This window comes from Crotalus tigris, unplaced genomic scaffold (genome assembly GCF_016545835.1).
Source record: "Crotalus tigris isolate CLP2741 ecotype Arizona unplaced genomic scaffold, ASM1654583v1 scf7180000017764.6130737, whole genome shotgun sequence".
Taxonomy (NCBI): Eukaryota; Metazoa; Chordata; class Lepidosauria; order Squamata; family Viperidae; genus Crotalus; species Crotalus tigris.
Genome location: NW_024096618.1, coordinates 1,222,565 through 1,240,877, shown reverse-complemented (window position 1 = coordinate 1,240,877; position 18,313 = coordinate 1,222,565). Strand labels below are relative to the sequence as shown.

General features: G+C 41.6%; 1 protein-coding gene across 2 annotated transcripts in view; it reads left to right on the top strand.

Moving 5' to 3' along the window:
• CARNS1 (carnosine synthase 1) overlaps positions 1 to 5,546 on the top strand; it is a 28,264-nt gene extending 22,718 nt beyond the window's left edge. For both annotated transcript variants that reach the window (XM_039341027.1, XM_039341025.1), the window contains 2 exons: positions 649 to 920; positions 2,720 to 5,546. In XM_039341027.1, coding sequence (XP_039196961.1) covers positions 649 to 920; positions 2,720 to 3,952 — 1,505 coding nt within the window. In that variant the 3' untranslated portion in view covers positions 3,953 to 5,546. The remainder of the gene's footprint in view (positions 1 to 648; positions 921 to 2,719) is intronic.
• The last annotated feature ends 12,767 nt before the right edge of the window (positions 5,547 to 18,313 follow it).

The following is an 18,313-nucleotide window of genomic DNA, read 5'->3' as shown; positions in this document are numbered from 1 at the left end:
AGGTCTCAAAATGGTCCATTTTTAATCCGAAATAGAGCTGTACTTCCCCCTTCAGGACAACTGTATAATTTGAGGGTCTCCTTGCACTCACAGCTCCTTGCTCAAAGACCAGATGGCAGCCATGGGTCAGGCATGCCTTTGCTCTAATTCATTTTGTGTGCCAGTTGAGTTCATTCCTACACTGGGAGGTTCTAAGGAAAGTTACCCATAGTTTGGTCACCTCATGTTTGGAATATTGCAATGCCCTATACAGAAGGCTGCCCTTGTAGACCAATGAGAAGCTGCAGCTAGTCCAGAATGCAGCATTTTGGCAATTATGGACTTGGTGAGTGATTAGGCAGAGTCACCATGCTCTAGATTCCATTGATTAAACATTGTCACCTGATGGGGCCCAGCAAGCAAGCACTCTTTGTCATAGTGCCTATCCTCTAGAGCAGTGTTTCTCACTGTTGGAAATTTTAAGATATGTGGACTTCAACTTCCAGAATTCCCTATCCAGCATTCTGCTGCACCAGAGGGATGCCTTTGTTCCTTTACTCTTGTGTTAGGTACTATATCTAGGATCAAAGATGGCCTCTGTAGCCATTCTATGGGTGTTCATCAAGGCGTTAAAAATGTTCACTTTTCTTTGGCATCTTCTTTTCACAGGGGTGGATTTTCTTCTGAGCTCAAAGGACCAGGTGTTGCAATTGGTAGCCCTGGAGATGAACTCACAGTTGTGCCTGGAGACTTGCTCAGCCCTTGAATCCATGGGCTGGATGGTGGGGGCCCCAGGAGGCGAGACAGCATGCGCCTTGATGGAGACAATGCTGCGTCGTGCACAGTGCCACCTGATGGAGGGCAAGCATGTGCTAGTGATTGGGGCCGGCGGATTCAGCAAAAAGTTCGTCTGGGAGGCTGCCAGGGACTACGGGCTAAAAGTAAGATGCAGAAACACAGACTTGTGCAGCCCTTCCAAGCTGCAGGATGGACTAGCTAGAGCAGCACCACCCCACAGTCCCTATCTGTATCCCATCAATGTCATGGGCATCACCTAAACAGAGAGGGGAGTAAACCACGTTACCCATCAGAAGGGCTTGCTCATTTCACTTTGCCCATAAAGCTGAGGAGTTGGCCTGTCCCATTTCCAGCCTTGCCATCTCTCAGGAGTACTTCAAGTGGGGCATTGGAGGGCCCAATCCAGAAGCAAGGTCCTGTTGGAAGAGTCACTGGGGATGGAAACAAGTTCTGCGGACTTCAGAGCTGCCTTCCACCACTTCCTGTCTCCATGTAATAATGTTAGGATGCAAATATGGGGCAGGACAGATGAGCTAGCTGTGGAGATTGTGTATTCCCACTTTTCTCAAGAACCATCCACTCCCATTGTTATTTTGGGATAGTTCCTAGTCTTCAGTAGCAGCATAAGAGGCAAAAACTGAAACTTTTTTTCATCACTGAGAATTCCCAGAATATCAGGCAGGCCTGCCCCCCCCCCATCTTTTCAAATATCTTTTTCCTGGTTTTTCCAAATTCAGGATATAAGTACTGTTCCCTACAGTCTTATCAGACACTGGTGCTTTCCACCCTTAGAAGAGGTAAAAATGCAGTACAGTACTGTTAACTATTTCAAGAAGAAGCCATCTTGGGTTTGCTAGTCTCAAAGCCCTATTTCTGAGACCTACTTATCACTTGTGCAACTGCCTGTTTAGAACCAGAAAGAAGGCCCCTCCAAATAAGTTGGATGTTGTATGGAAATTAGATGAGGGGATGTATATAATAGGTCGGGGTGGGAAGATGACTGGAATGAAATGAAAACTAACTGCAAGTGTAGAAGGATACAGACAACTCAGCCAGAGCCAGATTTAGTTTCCGAAAGCTCATTCTATTGTCCTTGAAGATTTCAAGTGCTTTAGTGTCAGCTTATTCCTCTGCGACTGAAGGATGAATTTGCCCCTCTTGGATCCTTGATCCATTCTCCAGTTCAGACCCTGAATTGAGCACAATGGGTACATGTGCCACAGTCTTATATCTACAACTGCAGCCTTCAAAGTGGGATGGTCTATATCCTATGCTTTATCCAAGTTCCTCCTGGAAAAAATGGCTTGGCTCTGAAGTTATCTAGAGGCTTGACAGCCTCCAGGTCCCTGGAGTTCATTGATAAAAAAACACCTGCAGTGAAAGAAGTAATGTTGGCCCATCCCCACACCCTTGCTCTTAACTCACAAAACCTAGTGCTGGTACTTCCCTGATCTAGTCAAGAGTCTAGTAAAGAGTGGAAAATGAAAATGTGGTTCCCTTGTTCACACAGCCCTTCCCACGCAAGCAACAGGGTCATCTTTGATTTCTCAAGACTGAACGCTTTTTAGCCAGCCTGCCTACCAACATGGGTATTGCCTCAGCATTAATTTCTCCTCCCAAACCTAGAGGACAATGGAGCTCTTCCTTCTTAACCCTGCTGCTGCAGAAACGGGGGTCTAGAGAAAGCTCAGAAAGCTCAACCAGCTTGATGGAATGGAATGGTCAGTTCATTGGGGAAGCAGCTGCCTATTGATAGTACCTTCTTCTTAAGGGATTACTGTATGGTCCCTGACCCCAAGGAATTGGCCTTCTCTGATACTGCCTGTAGTGATGCATCTCTGATTTTTCCCCCCTCCTTCTCTGCATCTCTGCCTTTCCCACTTCCCCACCTTGTTTCTACTCCCCTTTCCTTCTCTTTTTCTCTCATCTTTCCCATCCCCAGATCCACCTGGTGGAGACTGATCCCAACCATTTTGCCTCCCAACTGGTGCACACCTTCATCCACTATGACACCACAGACCATACGAGGGATGAAGAGCATGCCCGGAAATTGCTGGGGCTTATTCAGGAGAGGGGCCTGCATCTGGATGGCTGCCTGTCCTACTGGGATGACTGCATGGTCCTGACAGCGCTGATATGTGAAGGACTGGGTCTGCGTTGCAGCTCCTCAAATGCCATGCGAGTGGCCAAGCAGAAAAGCCGCACTCACCAGCACTTATTGCGGCGGTGCAAGGAGGGGTCCCGCTGGTCCTCTGCAGCACTCTATGCTGTGCCATGCTGTCACCTGGAGAGCCATGCTGATGTGGAGCGTGCTGCCAGCCACATTAATTTCCCAGGTGTCATGAAGCTTGAGTATGGGGCTGGAGCAGTAGGGGTAAAGCTGGTGGAAGATGCCCAGCAATGTCATCTGCACTTTGACAAGATCACACAAGATCTGAAGGACGACTCAGATTATCTCGGCATTGGGTTGGGTTGGGGCAATAACATGCTATTGATGGAATATGTCTCAGGCACTGAGCATGACGTGGATCTGGTGATATATGAGGGACGGATGCTAGGGGCATTTGTGTCTGATAATGGGCCCACCAGGGTGCCCAACTTTACAGAAACGGCAGCCTGCATGCCCACCTGCCTGCCCCCTGAGAGTGAAGCACAACTTATCCATGCTGCTTATCAGTGCTGTTTAGGTTGTGGTCTCACTGATGGTGTCTTCAATGTGGAGCTCAAGTTGACAGCTGCAGGCCCCAAACTTATTGAAATCAATCCTCGCATGGGTGGCTTCTACCTCCGTGACTGGATTCGGGAGATCTATGGAGTAGACATCATGCTAGCTTCTGTCATGGTTGCCTGTGGAGTGGCCCCAGTCCTGCCCACACCCTCCTGTCCCCGTACAAAGCTTGTGGGAGTGATGTGCTTAGTGTCACAGCATCTTCAGGCTCTTAAATCCACAGCTAGCCTAGAGATACTTCAGGCCCTACATGAGCGTGGTGTCATCCGCCTCAACTTGCTTGAAGATGAGATCGTGTCTAAAGAATATGAGGAGCCTTACTGCAATGTGGCTTGTGCCAGTTCTAGTCGCCATGAGGCCTGTGTCAAGCTACTAGGCATCTGCCAGGTGCTGGGCATTGACTCCCTGCATTACCCTGTTGCTTACTTCCTTTCTCACTTCAAATAGCCTTGGAGATTCAGCTCCCTCAGGTTGGAGCTGAACTTGCATGTGTGTGAGAAAGAGAATGAGTGTGTATGAGAGAGAAACTTGTCTATTCCTTCTAAATTATCCTCTCCTTATTCCTAAGTTATCACCACTGGAGTTTGCATTACACAAACTTCCTACTTATTAATCTCTTTGGAGCCATCTCTGGGAAGTGCTCACACCTTGAAAGGGCTAGCTTCTTTTAGGAAAGGATTTTAATAACTGAAATCCTCCCCTTCTTTCTACCCTCTGTGTGAGGCAACTTTCTTCTATTTTATTTGTACTTGATTAATCTTCCTGGTCCCAGCCCTTGGTTTCTAAATTACTCATGCTCCTGACTATAGATAAAGTGAAGTTCCAGGCTCTTCACTTTCTCTTTCTTCCATTGAAAAAGGGGAAGTTCTTTTCAGATAGCCGTGGAGAGAACCTATCGCATACTTCCAGAATCAATGGAAGAGAAAGCTTGGGTCAAATCTTTTAGAGGCTGTACCATCCAATATTTCACCAGCAACATACTACAATGAACGAGCAAGTGATATTTCTGAAAGCACAGTTTTTCCTGAAAGGAACTGTTGTATGCAAACTCCATCCATGTACAGGTGAGCATCTAAAAACCAACCTACTCAAAAAAAAAAAAAAGGATCATATGCAAACATACAATAACAGATGTTTAGCAATAGTATGTAAGATTCAACAAGATCTGCTAGCTCCACATTTGTAAACTTTGCAATTAATACTTTAGTGCCTTTTGATCCGTTTTAGAGGCTAACAAGGACAACTCTGTTCTAATCAAATGACCATAAAATAATAAGAGGGCAACAGTCTTCATATTCATAACTGATGCTGGGAAAACCTATTCTATATATTATTTGTGCTTGTAAGGGTAACGTCTATAAACATCCCCTTACCTCTGTAACGTGCCAAGAATTCCACAAAAGAATATTACTATAACAATATTTCCAAGCACATGACAATAATCTATTATAATTATAACATTTTCCAGTGAATGATTGCATCCCTAACTTCCAATAATCAACCTTTCAATGGAACTCTAATGACCTTAAGTTCCTACAATACCAAGCAACCATAATGTTAGCATTATAGGGTTCCTGCAGTAACAAGCCATAATTTTGCTACCAAGCTGAATTGTGAACTCATTATGCTTTGTGCATAATCCAAACATCCCCAAATATGTAATGTTCCTTTAGTACATTAATAATATACTTAAGCATACTTCTAACCAGAGTAAAGAGCAATGTAAAAATAGTGTAAATCTGTGCAACTGAAAAGCATTTGTCTTTTTTCATGTTTTTTTTTTTACTACTTTCACAACAAATGGAAAATTCAGTTGGCAACTGAAAAAATATTGAGAACCTATGAGCTAACAGCTTGATCCTATTTGGATCAAAGAATTGGGAATTGGGAGTTTTAAAGTAGTCAGAATTGGCTATCAGTGGGAGCATTAGTTAAGCATGTCCTCTTAACTGGTTGGTGACTTTACCTGCCTATTTTTCCATAACTTCTGTAATCAAGCAGGTATAATAGTTCCTCCCCAATAAAATGCCATGCAAAACTATCAAGACTCCTGTAGTGTTCTTTACAACTGCACCACACCTCGTTCCCCACTTAGAAGTGGGCACATGAAAAGCTGGTGAAGACTCACCTACAAACTAGTGAGTGGTGGGAGGAGAAGACTTCAATTATACAGAGATGACCCTTACAGTCTTGTTAATTTCAAAGAGACTTCCAGGTGACCTGTTTCCATAAATGAGACAGAATGTTCCAGATTTTGGATTGATCACCATCTATGAAAATCTAGCATTGACTCCAAGTATTCCTATCAGTTGTTCTCTTCCAACTCTACTGCCATTGGCACTGACCTATATAGGAAATTTGATCTGGACTGGATTTTATCTCTTCCCCTCAGTCCACAAAAGGATGAACAGTTCTTCCTTTTTGAATCTTTGTCTTACCTGTTCTGCATGTTCAGGCAGATTCATCTGTTTCAACTATTCATGACAGGACTGAATTACAGTCAGGGTAAAGTTGGTATTCTGTAAGAAGCTAAAGCAAACAAAATTGTCATTTATAAGCATCACTTTCAATTCTGACCTAAATAGACCTTAAGATTGAATCGTTTCAAATTTGGATGAAATATGACATTTTCAAGACTTACCATCTGAAACAAGCTTCATTCACAGGATCTATTTCCCATTTCTTCTTATTGGTTCCACCAGAGTGTTTATTAATTCCGAAGATACAAGTTGCATTATGAAGTAAATCAGGTTAGGTGACAAGAATGTATAAGGCAGATTGAAAGAAATTAGACAAACTTTCTTAATTTGCATCAAATTTTGTTCTCAAGGAAGAACTCCGTGTTGCCAGGGATTTGTAAAATTTTGCCAATGTCTGGGGTTGCTAAGTAGTGTGAGAAAAGCACTTGAGCAATGAGTTCTTGGAAGGCAATAGAATGGCAGTCTTAAAACCAGAAAGGGATATGTTGGCACTGGGAATGGCTGTGGAGAAAAAAAGTAAGAGCCAAGCAATTTCTGTTTATTCATGAAAAATGTCTGAACTTTACATCCTCAGTAATTTCCTCCAGAAATCTTTGGAAATTTAAACTGCATGGGATCCTACAGTACTCTTTCCAAAATGCCAGTCATTGGCTATTTGCTGAGATTGTGGGCAGAAACAGTGTTTACAAACTGGATGTCAAAATTTAACATATCTTGCCCTATTCTTTAGATGCCATGGGCGGCTATTCTGTATGGAATCAAGCCATCGCCTACCTCATCATTGCTACACCAAGTAGCAATACTTTGGGCTTCAAGTAACATTCTGTTTCTGTATTGATGGGAGATGCCAGGGATTAAAATAGGAATCTTATGCATGCAAAGAAGATACATCACAATCATAGTCCTTTCCCGGATAGCATTTTCAGTTGCAAAATATGGCTCTGGGTCTATAACAGTGGTTCTCAACCTGTGGGTCGGGACCCCATTTGGGGTCGAACGACCATTTCACGGGGGTCGCCAAACAACGCAGACCACCATTTTTTTCCCCTTTTCCTTAGCTGTGCTACTCCCTTTTATTCTATTGGCTTTTGAAAGCCAATAGAATAGACTCTCTTGAATAGAGTCTAATTCTATTGGCTTTCAAAAGCCAATAGGAATTGTCCAGGCTGTCTCTGCCCTGCTGAGCCTGCCAAAAGTCCCATTCTGCTGCACCAGTTGAGTAGTCCTCGACCTACGACCAGTTGAGTAGTCTTCGACTTACGGCCGGTTGGGGGTTGCGGCATTAAAAAGGTTGAGAACCACTGGTCTATAAGTTCAGGGAAGGTGAAATTAAATTCTCTCCATTCAGAATCTGAAATCACTTATAAGAGGAATAAGAAAAAAAATAAACTGTTTCCTTGGGAGTTTTGCTGCTCTAGGGAATTATACAAAATGCTAAGTCAAAACTCCTTGGTGGCTTTGCATAAAACTTCAGTAACACTAACAAGAGCACTAACTTCTCTGATAGACCACCAGAGACCTCCTCTATCTACAAGGAAACCAAAAATAAAATAGCTCATGAGAACAAAGTTTAAGGATGATGGTATCAATTAAAGTAACAAAAACTCTATGGATCCAAAAAGATTAGCTGGGAACTAATTAGAACAACAAGACTAAAGAGGCCTTGAAGGTCTTCTCGAATCCCCTGCTTCAGCAGGAGACCTTACCATTCCAGACAAATGGTTGTGCAATATCTTCTTGAAAACCTCCACTGCTGGAGCACCCACAATTTCTGAAGACAAGCCATTCCACTGATTAATTGTTCTCACTGTCAGGAAATTTCTCCTTAGTTCTAGGTTGTATCTCTCTTTAATGATGTTCTACCCATTACTTCTTGTCCTGCCCTTAGATGTTTTGGAGAATACGTCAACCCCCTCTTCTCTGTGAGAGTCCTTTAAGTACTAGAAGGCCACTATCATGTTACCCCTAGTCCTTCTCTTCATTAGACTAGACTATCAACCGTTCTGTCAACCATTCATCATACAGATTAGCCTTCAGCCCCTTATTATCTTTGTTTCTCTCTGTACCTTTTCTAAGATCTTAGCATCTTTGTATCAAGGTTACCAGAACTGGACACAGTATTCCAGGCGTGGTCTCATCAGGGCAGTATAAAGCAGCACTATCACTTCATGTGATCTTGATACTATCCCTCTGGTGATGCTGCAAGGGAACATTCTGAACAAATAGTTATTCTTGGTTCATAATTTAGAAGCACCCAAGCAACAATCATTTGGTAAGCTGAAGCCTGAAGGAATACAGAATTCTTTCTATAAGAGGTACTACACTAGGATTTTTCAAACGGGGGTCTATGGAACCAGAGGTTGGAACCTGAACTTCTCAAGGTTCCATGGGTTAGAGGAACCCCCTTTTCTGCAATGGACTAAGGAGAAAAAATGGTTTCTTTAAAATACAGTAGGAAGGATGGGGCTTCTCTGCTGACATTCAAAAGGTTCACATCTCTTGATCAGAAGTTCTGGAATGGGAGTTTTGGTTTGCTTGTGTAATAAACAAGCTTTAAGGCTTGAAAAAAAAATGAAACCCCTATCCAGATTAAAAAAAAGACCCTATTACAAAACCTGTGATTGTAAGGCGCACTAACTAAAGAGTAAATTCTATTAAATTCAAGAAGACTTGGGTCCTTCCAGAGTTAGCAGTTTCAAGCATTACCCCATCAGCTGTAACTATAGTTTGGGTCATTTTCTCTTTGATGAGGTAAAGTAGTATGCATGTCATAAGAAACCAGAAAATTCATAAGTACGTCATATGAAAACCATTTTCTCATATTTTAATCAATTGCTATATGTGCACAAATATGCACAAATGTCCATAAATGTGCACTTACAAATTTTAAAAAGTATTTTATGGCACTGGAAAAAGATATTAAGGACCCTGTGACAAAATAAGATATTGTACATTGTGTTAGTTCTTCCATTCAAAATGTTACCGTATTGCACATACCAAAGCCATGCCCTTTCAAAAAACTGGGAGCATAATCTATCTGGTGAAGACTATATTATATTACCACCACACAGATACCCACGCACCATTTTTTTAAAAAGTAAGATTTTGTATAGTCTGAGAAAAGGGAAGCAGAACTGAGAAGATATAAGAAAATAAAGTCTGGATCATAGCACCATGTGTGTGCCCTGCAAAAAGCTCCTGAATAAAGCATGGCTATTCTGGAAAAAAAAAAAAAAAACATTTACTACAAAAGCACTCTTAAACAAAAAAAAATAGTAAAAAGGCCTCATGAAAATGTTTTTCAGGTTTGTTTTAACCAACTATTCATTTCTTGATTTTATTTAAATTGAGAGGAAAAGAAAATAATTTCTTCTTCTGTTACTACTACTATTAAAGGAATATGTATCACAATGTAATTGACAGGATTCTGGTTCAAATCTGTTTCTTACCTATTTCTAAACACCAATAGTCCTAACTCTAAGTGTAGATAATGTGACCACAATTGTGTTTGCGGTTTTACTTCAGCTTTCCTTTGCTTTTTGCTATTTCCTTCAACTGAACTGGGGTTCTGTCTCTTGCTCTTTGAAGACATCTGGGTGTGGAGTAAATAAGCAAGTGAAAATAAGAGCAGATTATACACACTGCCATATTAACTGACTGTAATGACAGTCACTGTCCAAAGCAGTTTCTAAACAAGAACGACCTGTAACATAACCTTGCATGCTAAAAAACATCCCCTCCTGTTGAGATAATAATTTGGTTCAGGATTTGCATTGAGTTACTCAAACATTTGCATCTACTTAAAGAACAAAATCCATGGGAGTCAACAGTACTCTTATGCTTTTCCTAATGTTATCCTCATTCCCCAAGTTCTATTGCTTTTCACCATCCCTGATTTTTTTTTATTATTTTAGCCATCAGAATTTTTTTGTTGTTGCATTACCAAAAGGGGAGAGAGGAATTAAAGGGCAAAGCTAAAGCTGTGAGGCCAGAGGGGCAGGGAGACAAAAATGATTCAGGAACAGTGCTTCATATTACTCTTACATCTTTTTTGGCTCAGGTAGGTTGGACAATAAACTATACTTCTGATCTAAACATCAATTTTAAGAATTCTTTCTATCTCTTATTATTCTTACAGTATCTGTAATGTGGCCCTGTTAGGATTGCAAATACTCCTCACTTAACTATAGTAATTGAGATGGGAATGTCCATCACTGAGCAATGCAGTTGTAAAGGCTGATGTCACATGACGATATTGCATATGGATGGCAGCACCTCCTCACCACTTCTTGCCAACTTCTGACAAGCAAAGTCAGCAGGGAAGCTGGAAGAAGTTGCAAGTCCCATGAGGCTTGCAAACAGATTGGCAGACAAGTAAGTGGTTATTGCTGGGTGGGTATGCAAGTGGCCACTGCAGTGTGAGTTTCATAGGGCTGGAAATGAGGGCTGCTGGGTGAGGGAGGCCAGTGAGGTGCAGCGTGAACACAGCAGAGCCAGTGATGGTAGCTGCTGGGTTGCTGAGACTTATTAGAGTGATTTGTACCCTTTCATGCCAGTTTCCCCATTGGTTTTGCTTATGGGAAGCCAGCAGGATTGATCATGTAAGCACAGGATGCTGCAACTGTCATAAATGCAAGCTGGTTGCCAAGCACCCAGACTGCAATCACCTGACCATAGGGGCAATGGACAGCCAAACTTTGAGGACTCATTGTAAGTACCCCTTGTTCAGGACTATTGTAACTTTGATCTGTCCCTGAATGAGAGGCTATTAACTGAGGACTATCTGTAACAATTCACAAATTGATCCTCTTGGTATTTTTTTTTTTATTGTAACAGATGGTTAAGTTGCAGCAAAGAATCTAAAAAAAAAATCACCTCCTAATTGCAGCATATTATACTTCTAATAAGCCTTAGGAGTTTTAAAAGAAAAATCTTCATCAGGGTCCAGTCTAAACCAGGAATAAACAAAATGGAGACTGCTTTAGAAAGAAGGTTGTAGTTTATTGAAGAGCAGAACCAGAAAGCTGACCACATACAGCAGGGAGTGGTGGGTTTTTATACCTTCTTGGGCTTGTTGTTTCCTGTTCCTGTGGCATGAACTTTGACCTGAAGTTCAGTGTGCCTTTCTGGTATTCTGATAGTGGTAGGTTAATCCTATTATGTACAAAAGGTCATATCCTGCTTCTCTGGGCTGTGGCTGATGGCTTACTTCCTGTGTTGGATTTCTTGGGTGAGGGATTGTTGATTCTAGGGATCTTTGTCTTTCTAATCTCATCAGCTTGTAGCTTCCTGGCTCCAAACTTTCTGAAAGGATTATTGAATTTGCATTTCTACAGAGCTGGTTTCTGCTGAGTTTCTGGCTGGGGGGAGGGAGAAGTGTCTGCCTTTTTAAAAAAGATCTTCTCCATTATTCCTTTGGAGAAATATATTCTGTCTTTTTAATATTCCCCAAAATATTTCTTTCTCGGGGGGGGGGAGGGGCTGACTTCCTACAGAAGCAAGTTAGATTCTTCTATCCTAGCAAATCAACCAACCTATCATTACTATTTCTATCTCCATAATACATAAAAACCAGTGCAAAAGTTGCAGATCTAAATTAACAGACACATCTACACTCTGTGCTGTATCATTGCTGATCTGTTGGCAACTATGATATTAACTCATTCTGAAGATTGGTCAATGCTTTTTAGCTCTGCATCCGAAACTAGAGTAAAGTTGGACTTTTCTGGGGCGGGGTAGGGCTCATGGACAGTTGGTGTTTCTCCTGGCTTTGCTCTTGTTTCATTATGTCTCTCGGAATTCAAGCAACCTTATCACTGACCCTGGGCATAATCTTTAAATCATTTTTTTTAATCAGTTTCTCGATCCTTTAAAATGGAATTGTTCAAATTGATTTTTCATGCTTATATAAACAACATGTCCTGCTTCTCAACTTCTGAACTCAAGTGAACCATTATTCTCTTCTTCTTCTGCCTCTCATACTTTGTGTTGTGTTGTGTCGCTTTGTGTTGCCACCTACAACCATGATAAAAGCTGTTGTGAAAAGCACCAGTTATCTTTTCAGCAACAATAGGCTTTTTCATAGAAACAAAAGGAATTGGTTTCCCTGGTAATAAGTACACTTTCAGCTGAATACAACCACTTTCTTTGAATGATTGTCTGCGTATGTTGTGGGACCAAGGTGATTTTTTTTCATTCAAGAATCTGTGGCAACACTGCAGGTTGTCAAACTGGCAGCCTGTGGGCCAAATGCAGGTCACGTTCACCCTGGCTCTACAAAGGAAAAAAAATGTCACGATATGTCATGATATGACATGTGACGCAATCGAGTTTGACACCCAACCAGTGGTACGGGTACCACCTGTGGTACATTGGCACGTGGCAGGTGGTACGCGACCATCCTAGAAAAGTGGTAGCAGGGGAGGGGAATGAGCTGAACCGGTGGCAGCACCGCACAAGCCTGAGCGAGAGATGACTGGAGCTGCAAGGCTGTCAGGGCTCAGCGGAAGCGCCAGGATCAGTGCCACTTTCCAGCTGATTGGTGCTTTTTTGGGGCTGTCATGGCTTAGTGGAAATGCCAGGATCAACGCCAGGCTCCAGCTGGAGCTCAGCGCTGATCCTGGTGTTTCTGCTGAACCCTGAAGAAGCACCAATCAGCTGGAAAGCAGCACTGATCCTGGCACTTCTGCTGAGCCCAGAAGAAGCACCGATCAGCTGGAATGTTGCAGCATCTCCAGGGTCTTGTGATTTACATTCAGATGCTTGGCAACTGATTCATATTTATAGCGGTCACAGTGTCCCAAGGTCATGTGAAGTGATCAAAACCTGCTGCAACCACCCAGCAGATGGGGGACTAAAAACCAAACACACCCCTACCTCACCCCCGCTGTCAATCCTCAACAATGAAAACCTCGGACAGGAGGAAGAGCGCCACCGGACGGGCAGGCAGGTGTCTTGCTCGGCTGTGGCTTGGGGGGCACTTTTTTCAGTGCCATTGTAACTTTGAACAGTCATTAACTGTTGTAAATCGAGGACTATCTGTACTTTTATCACTTTTTTCCTTTTGGGGGGGGTCATCAAGTTTTTGACACCTTGCTAGGTGACTGGTGGTACTCGGATATTTCCATATCCTAAAAATGGTACAATGGGTGAAAAGGTTGAAAAGCCCTGCTGTGGAGGATACTGGATCCACCGTAATTTCTCCTAAGAGCAGCTGAAGGGAGGAAAGATGAATTTATAGTGCTCTGCCTGTTCTAAGCATAATGAGAGTGGCAGACATGGTCAAAGATAGGTTAAACTGGTTTGTGAGCAATTGGTGGGCAGAAGTCGAGTGAAAGCCATGCTGTATAAAATTACACCATGAGTGCAGAAATTTTAAGGAACTTTATCCCAGGGACATTTATTTATTTCAATTTATAGAGCCATCCATCTCACTTATCCAACTTTGGGCAGCTCACAAGTTAAAATAGCAAAGGCAAGCTCATATAAATGCATTAAAACACATAATTAAAAACATAAACATTTGGGAAAATACCAATCCACAGCTCACAGATAATATAATTATTTTGCAGAGTCCCCCACATCCCTAGGACTCCCAGCCTTGATGGCACAACTACAGGGACTTCCTAAAGACCAGAAGATTGGGGCCAATCTAATTTCAGAGGAACGATGTTACAAGCAGTAGATGCAGTGGCAGAGAAGGTTCTTCTCCTGAGATGGAGCTCCTTCAAAGATGGGACCTGAAACATGTTCCTTCTGCCACATCTGATGGGACAGATAGATATAATGGGAAGAGGCAGCACCTCAAATAATCCAGTATCATGCCATGTAGAGTTTTATAGATCATAACCAGCACTTTGAATTGAACTAACAATCAATGCAACCCACAGAACAGAGCTGTAATGTGCATTGATCTTGGAACACACATAACTGCCTGTGCCACTGCATTTTGTACCAGCTGTATTTTCCACAATAGCACTTAGATTTATATACCATTTCATAGTGCCTTACAGCCGTCTCTAAGAGTCACAGAGTCACCATATTGCCCCCAACAATCTGACGCTCTTCAAGGGCAGCCCCATGTACAATACATTACAGTAATCCAGGGTGTGGATGACCAGGGTGTGAGTGACAGAGTAGAACCTCTCGATCCAAGAATAGACACAACTAGTACACTAGCGGTATCTGAAGTTGCACAAAGGCCCTCCTAGTCACAACTATTACCTGCTTCTCAAAGTAGGAGTTGTCAGTTCAGAAGAATCCCCGGATTGTGCACAGAATATATTTGGAGGAGAGCCATCCGTCCAGCACCAAATATAGTAAATGCCCAGATTCCAAAGGTCCCTAAACCACAAAGCCACTCAGACTTGCCAGGGTTGAGCCAGAGCTTCTTGTTCCCCATCCAAATACTACAGCCTTCAAACATTGAGTCAGGACCTCCACAGCATTGCAGTTCATCAGTGGCAGAAATGTACTGCTGGGTATCAATCAGAGTACTGTTGGTACCTCATCTCATGGAGGCGAATAACCTCATCCAGAGGCTTCATGTAGATGTTAAACAGGAGACAACTGAACCCTGCAGAATCCCACATAATCAGGGCCAAGAGTGGGACTTCCCACTCCCAATCAACACCGTCTGAAACCTACCACTGAGGAAAATCAGCACAATATAGGGCAGTCCAGTCCTAACCTCCACAGTTAATCCAGAGGTATACCAGTCAGTAGTATTGTAGACTGCCAAGAGGCCAAGTAGAGTGAGGATGGATATATTACCTCCATCCCACTCTCACTAGGAATCATCCCAAGGTAGTGCCAATGCAATTTGAATCTGATGCTCCTTTGAAACCTGACTGAAAGGGATCAAATCAATCCACTTAAATCAGAATCTGCTGAAGCTGTTGTGTGACCATCTTCTTGACAACCTTCCCCAAAAAGGAAGGTTAGATACTAAGTGAAAATTTCCAGGATGGATAGGTCTAATAATGGCTTCCTGAAGAAGAAGCAAACCAGTACTTCATTAAGAGACAGAAGAATAACCCTTTCTCTCAAAGAAGAATTTACCATCACTAGAACCCTGCCACATGTCACTTTAGACATCTTAGACATGTGGCCTTAGAAAACAGGAAGGGCACAGATCTAACCTGGTGGCCAAGCTTACAGTCAGAAGGACCCTCACCACTTTCTCAGGTCCAGCAGTTTTGAATTCTTCCCAGATAACATGGCAAGACTATGCCCGATATCTCTACCAGACTGGCACCAAAGCTGGTATCTAATTGAGAACAAAATTGAGCAACTGTATCCAAAGATGCCCTGCGTACTTCTCTGCAGGACCCTACAGGTGAACCTCTAAGTCACGGGTGTCAAACTGCCGGCCCACAGGCCAGATGAGTCATGGCGAAATCGTGCCCACCCTATTGCCGGGAATGGAAAAAAAGTCCCAATATTTTGCGACACATCACGTGACGTTGCTAGTTTGATACCCCTGCTCTAAGTTGACTCTACCCTTAGTTCAGCTTAAATAAGAATACCTGGTGGCTATCTGCAGACGCAATAAGAGTAGGCAAATTCTAAAGCTTCATCACTCTTATCACCACAAGGTAGGCCTTAATAGCAGCTCTCACTCGTGTTCAGTTGAGTTCATGTAGATCTAAACATCTCTTAACCTATTTCATCTCCTTTAGCAAGTTCATAAGCCATAGAGGGCAATGGGATCCACAGGAAGAAAGAGGTTGCATAGGTACGATCTGATCTAAAGCCTCCGCTGCCCTCTAATTCCAAGGGGAGACGAAGGCCATGGATAGTCTACACTACATAGTTGACACAATCAACTATTAGATTGTTTTGTATTTTGTTTGGGCCAAAACTTTCCCTTAACATTGATAAGAGGGAGGGGGAAATCCCTCTCTCTGACAAGTTTATTTTCAACTGGGAATTAAATTGCTTTCAGGGTCAGGGAAGGAGGGATAATTAGTAAGATAATTTTATCTAGGGCTCTGCTAAACAAGATTAGAGTCCTGTATGTTTCCTACAGTAATTCTTTTCCAGATGTATGAAAGTAACTTTACCCTATCAGTTGCTGAGGTTGTGCTGAATCTCAGTAACTGGTAACCAGAGGAATAATAAAAGAACTATAAAGTCATCGAATCAGTTGCCTTTTCTTCCATTCCAGTATGCAACTACTGTATATCTGCCCCAAGAAAACAAAACTGACTGCTTGACTTTGTTTATATAAACTACCACTTATTTCAAAGTATGGGATTGCATACCAACATTACTAAGGTTAAAAATAGAATTGTTTCACACAGCATCTTTCAAAGTTTATGGACTGCACTATTTTTTTTACCCTTTATATTTATCTGTGGTGATATTCTTTCATTTGAAGCACATTTATGATAGTTGTTTCATTTTAACTGCACACAATTTTTTTTTGTTAAGTTATACATTATGCAAACTGCCAGGAATTTTTAGACTGAAGTAGGACATACATTTAATAAATAAAATACATTAAATCCTATGGGACACTGAATAAGTAGTTGTAGTTCTTCACAGGGTAAAGATTCCTATAATGGGTATTCAGGACAAGGCTATTGTTGTCTATCTATCTGTCGGTCTGTCTATCATCTATCATCATGCCCTAAACACAAAGGATTCTCAATAGTTATTATGGAGTCAACTGGAGTTATTTCATGAGTGGTTCTCAGCAGACAATGGTGAAGGTAGTCCTTGACTTACGACCAAAACTGAGCTCAAAATTTCCGTTGCTAAGCGAGACAGTTATTAAGAGAATTATGTCCCATTTTACAGCCTTTCTTGTCATAATTGTTAAGTGAATCACTGTAATTGTTAAGTTAGTAACACGGTTGTTAATTGAATCTGGCTTCCCCATTGACTTTGTTTGTCAGAAGGTTATAAAAGGTGATCGCATGATCCCAGGATACTGCAACCGTCATAAATACATACCAGTTGTCAAGCATCCGAATTTTGATCACATGACCATGGGGATGCTGCAAGGGTTCATAAGTATAAAAAATGGTGATAAGTCCTTTTTTCAGAGCTGTTGTAAATTCCAATAGTCACTAAATGAATGATTATAAGCTGAAGACTATCTGTATTTGCTGATACCAGAAACAAATCTAGAAATCCTACACTTATCTAGCAAGTTCGGTAAGAGGCAGATAGATGATGTTTTAAACATCACCAACATATCTTTGAATATTTCATAAAGAACATCCTAACCTATTTGGAAACATTTAGAATTCAAAACTCAGTACCCACATAAAAAGTCAACATATTTCATGTATTTGATAACTAACTACAGAGTCAAAAGTGAAAAGGGACTACAGTACTAGAATGGAGGTTTATATACAATTCCTTCTCTCTTGATTGCCAAGCATTTATGTAAATCAACAGCTACATGCAAATATATAAATTGCTTTGGTTCCTCATTTGTAGCCGAACATGTTTTAAACATCCTGTTCAAAGAGGTCACTATTTGTATTCCTTCAGTTTATGCTATTTCCCCAAAATAGCACCTTCTGATGTGTGGGGACTGTAACCCCCAGGACACATGGCTTTGGAAGACACCTAATACAACCATTGTATCATATTGTCTTCAACTTGATATCTACATCTGGGACAAATCTGTCTTTAATGGTGTCATAAAAATACTACTACCATAAAAAGAAAAATTGTTAACATTCTTCAATATAGCCAAGTATTATTACTAAGGCTGGGAAGATGGAGGCTCAAGAGAGCCTTCAGCCACAGAACTTCATCCAGTAACTTGAGCCAATAAGTCTTCTAACAAACTGCTGTGAGAGAAATAAACAAAAGCTATACATTTAGTGTGCATTGTCATCAACTCCTGGCAGGATAGAAGTCTAACGACTAAGTAATAAATCTATAAAAATAATACTGGGCAGAATTATGCTGCATATTATATAGAAACATAAACAAGGAGAGCAAATAGATGAATCTGTGATCTTGTTAGAAATGCTCAGATAGTAGTTTTCTTGCAAGGAATGAGTATTGGATGAAAGGTGAAAATGGCTGTGCATAAAATGGCTGTGTAAGTGTACATTCTCCTGCTTGTATTTTGTGCATGGAAGTGAGAACTGGGTGTCAGAAGAAGCATGAAGCACAGGGGAATGGTTTGTTGAAGTGTGCACAGTAAAGCAAGAAGAAAAAGAATCATGAGTGAATGTGGATTGAATACCAAAGTCAGTGACTAGTCGAAAAGTACTGTTTGGATATACAGTGTGAATAAGGGCCAACTTGCAGTATAAATATATGAAAAAAGAGTGAATGGGTCTACAGCAGTTTTTCAACT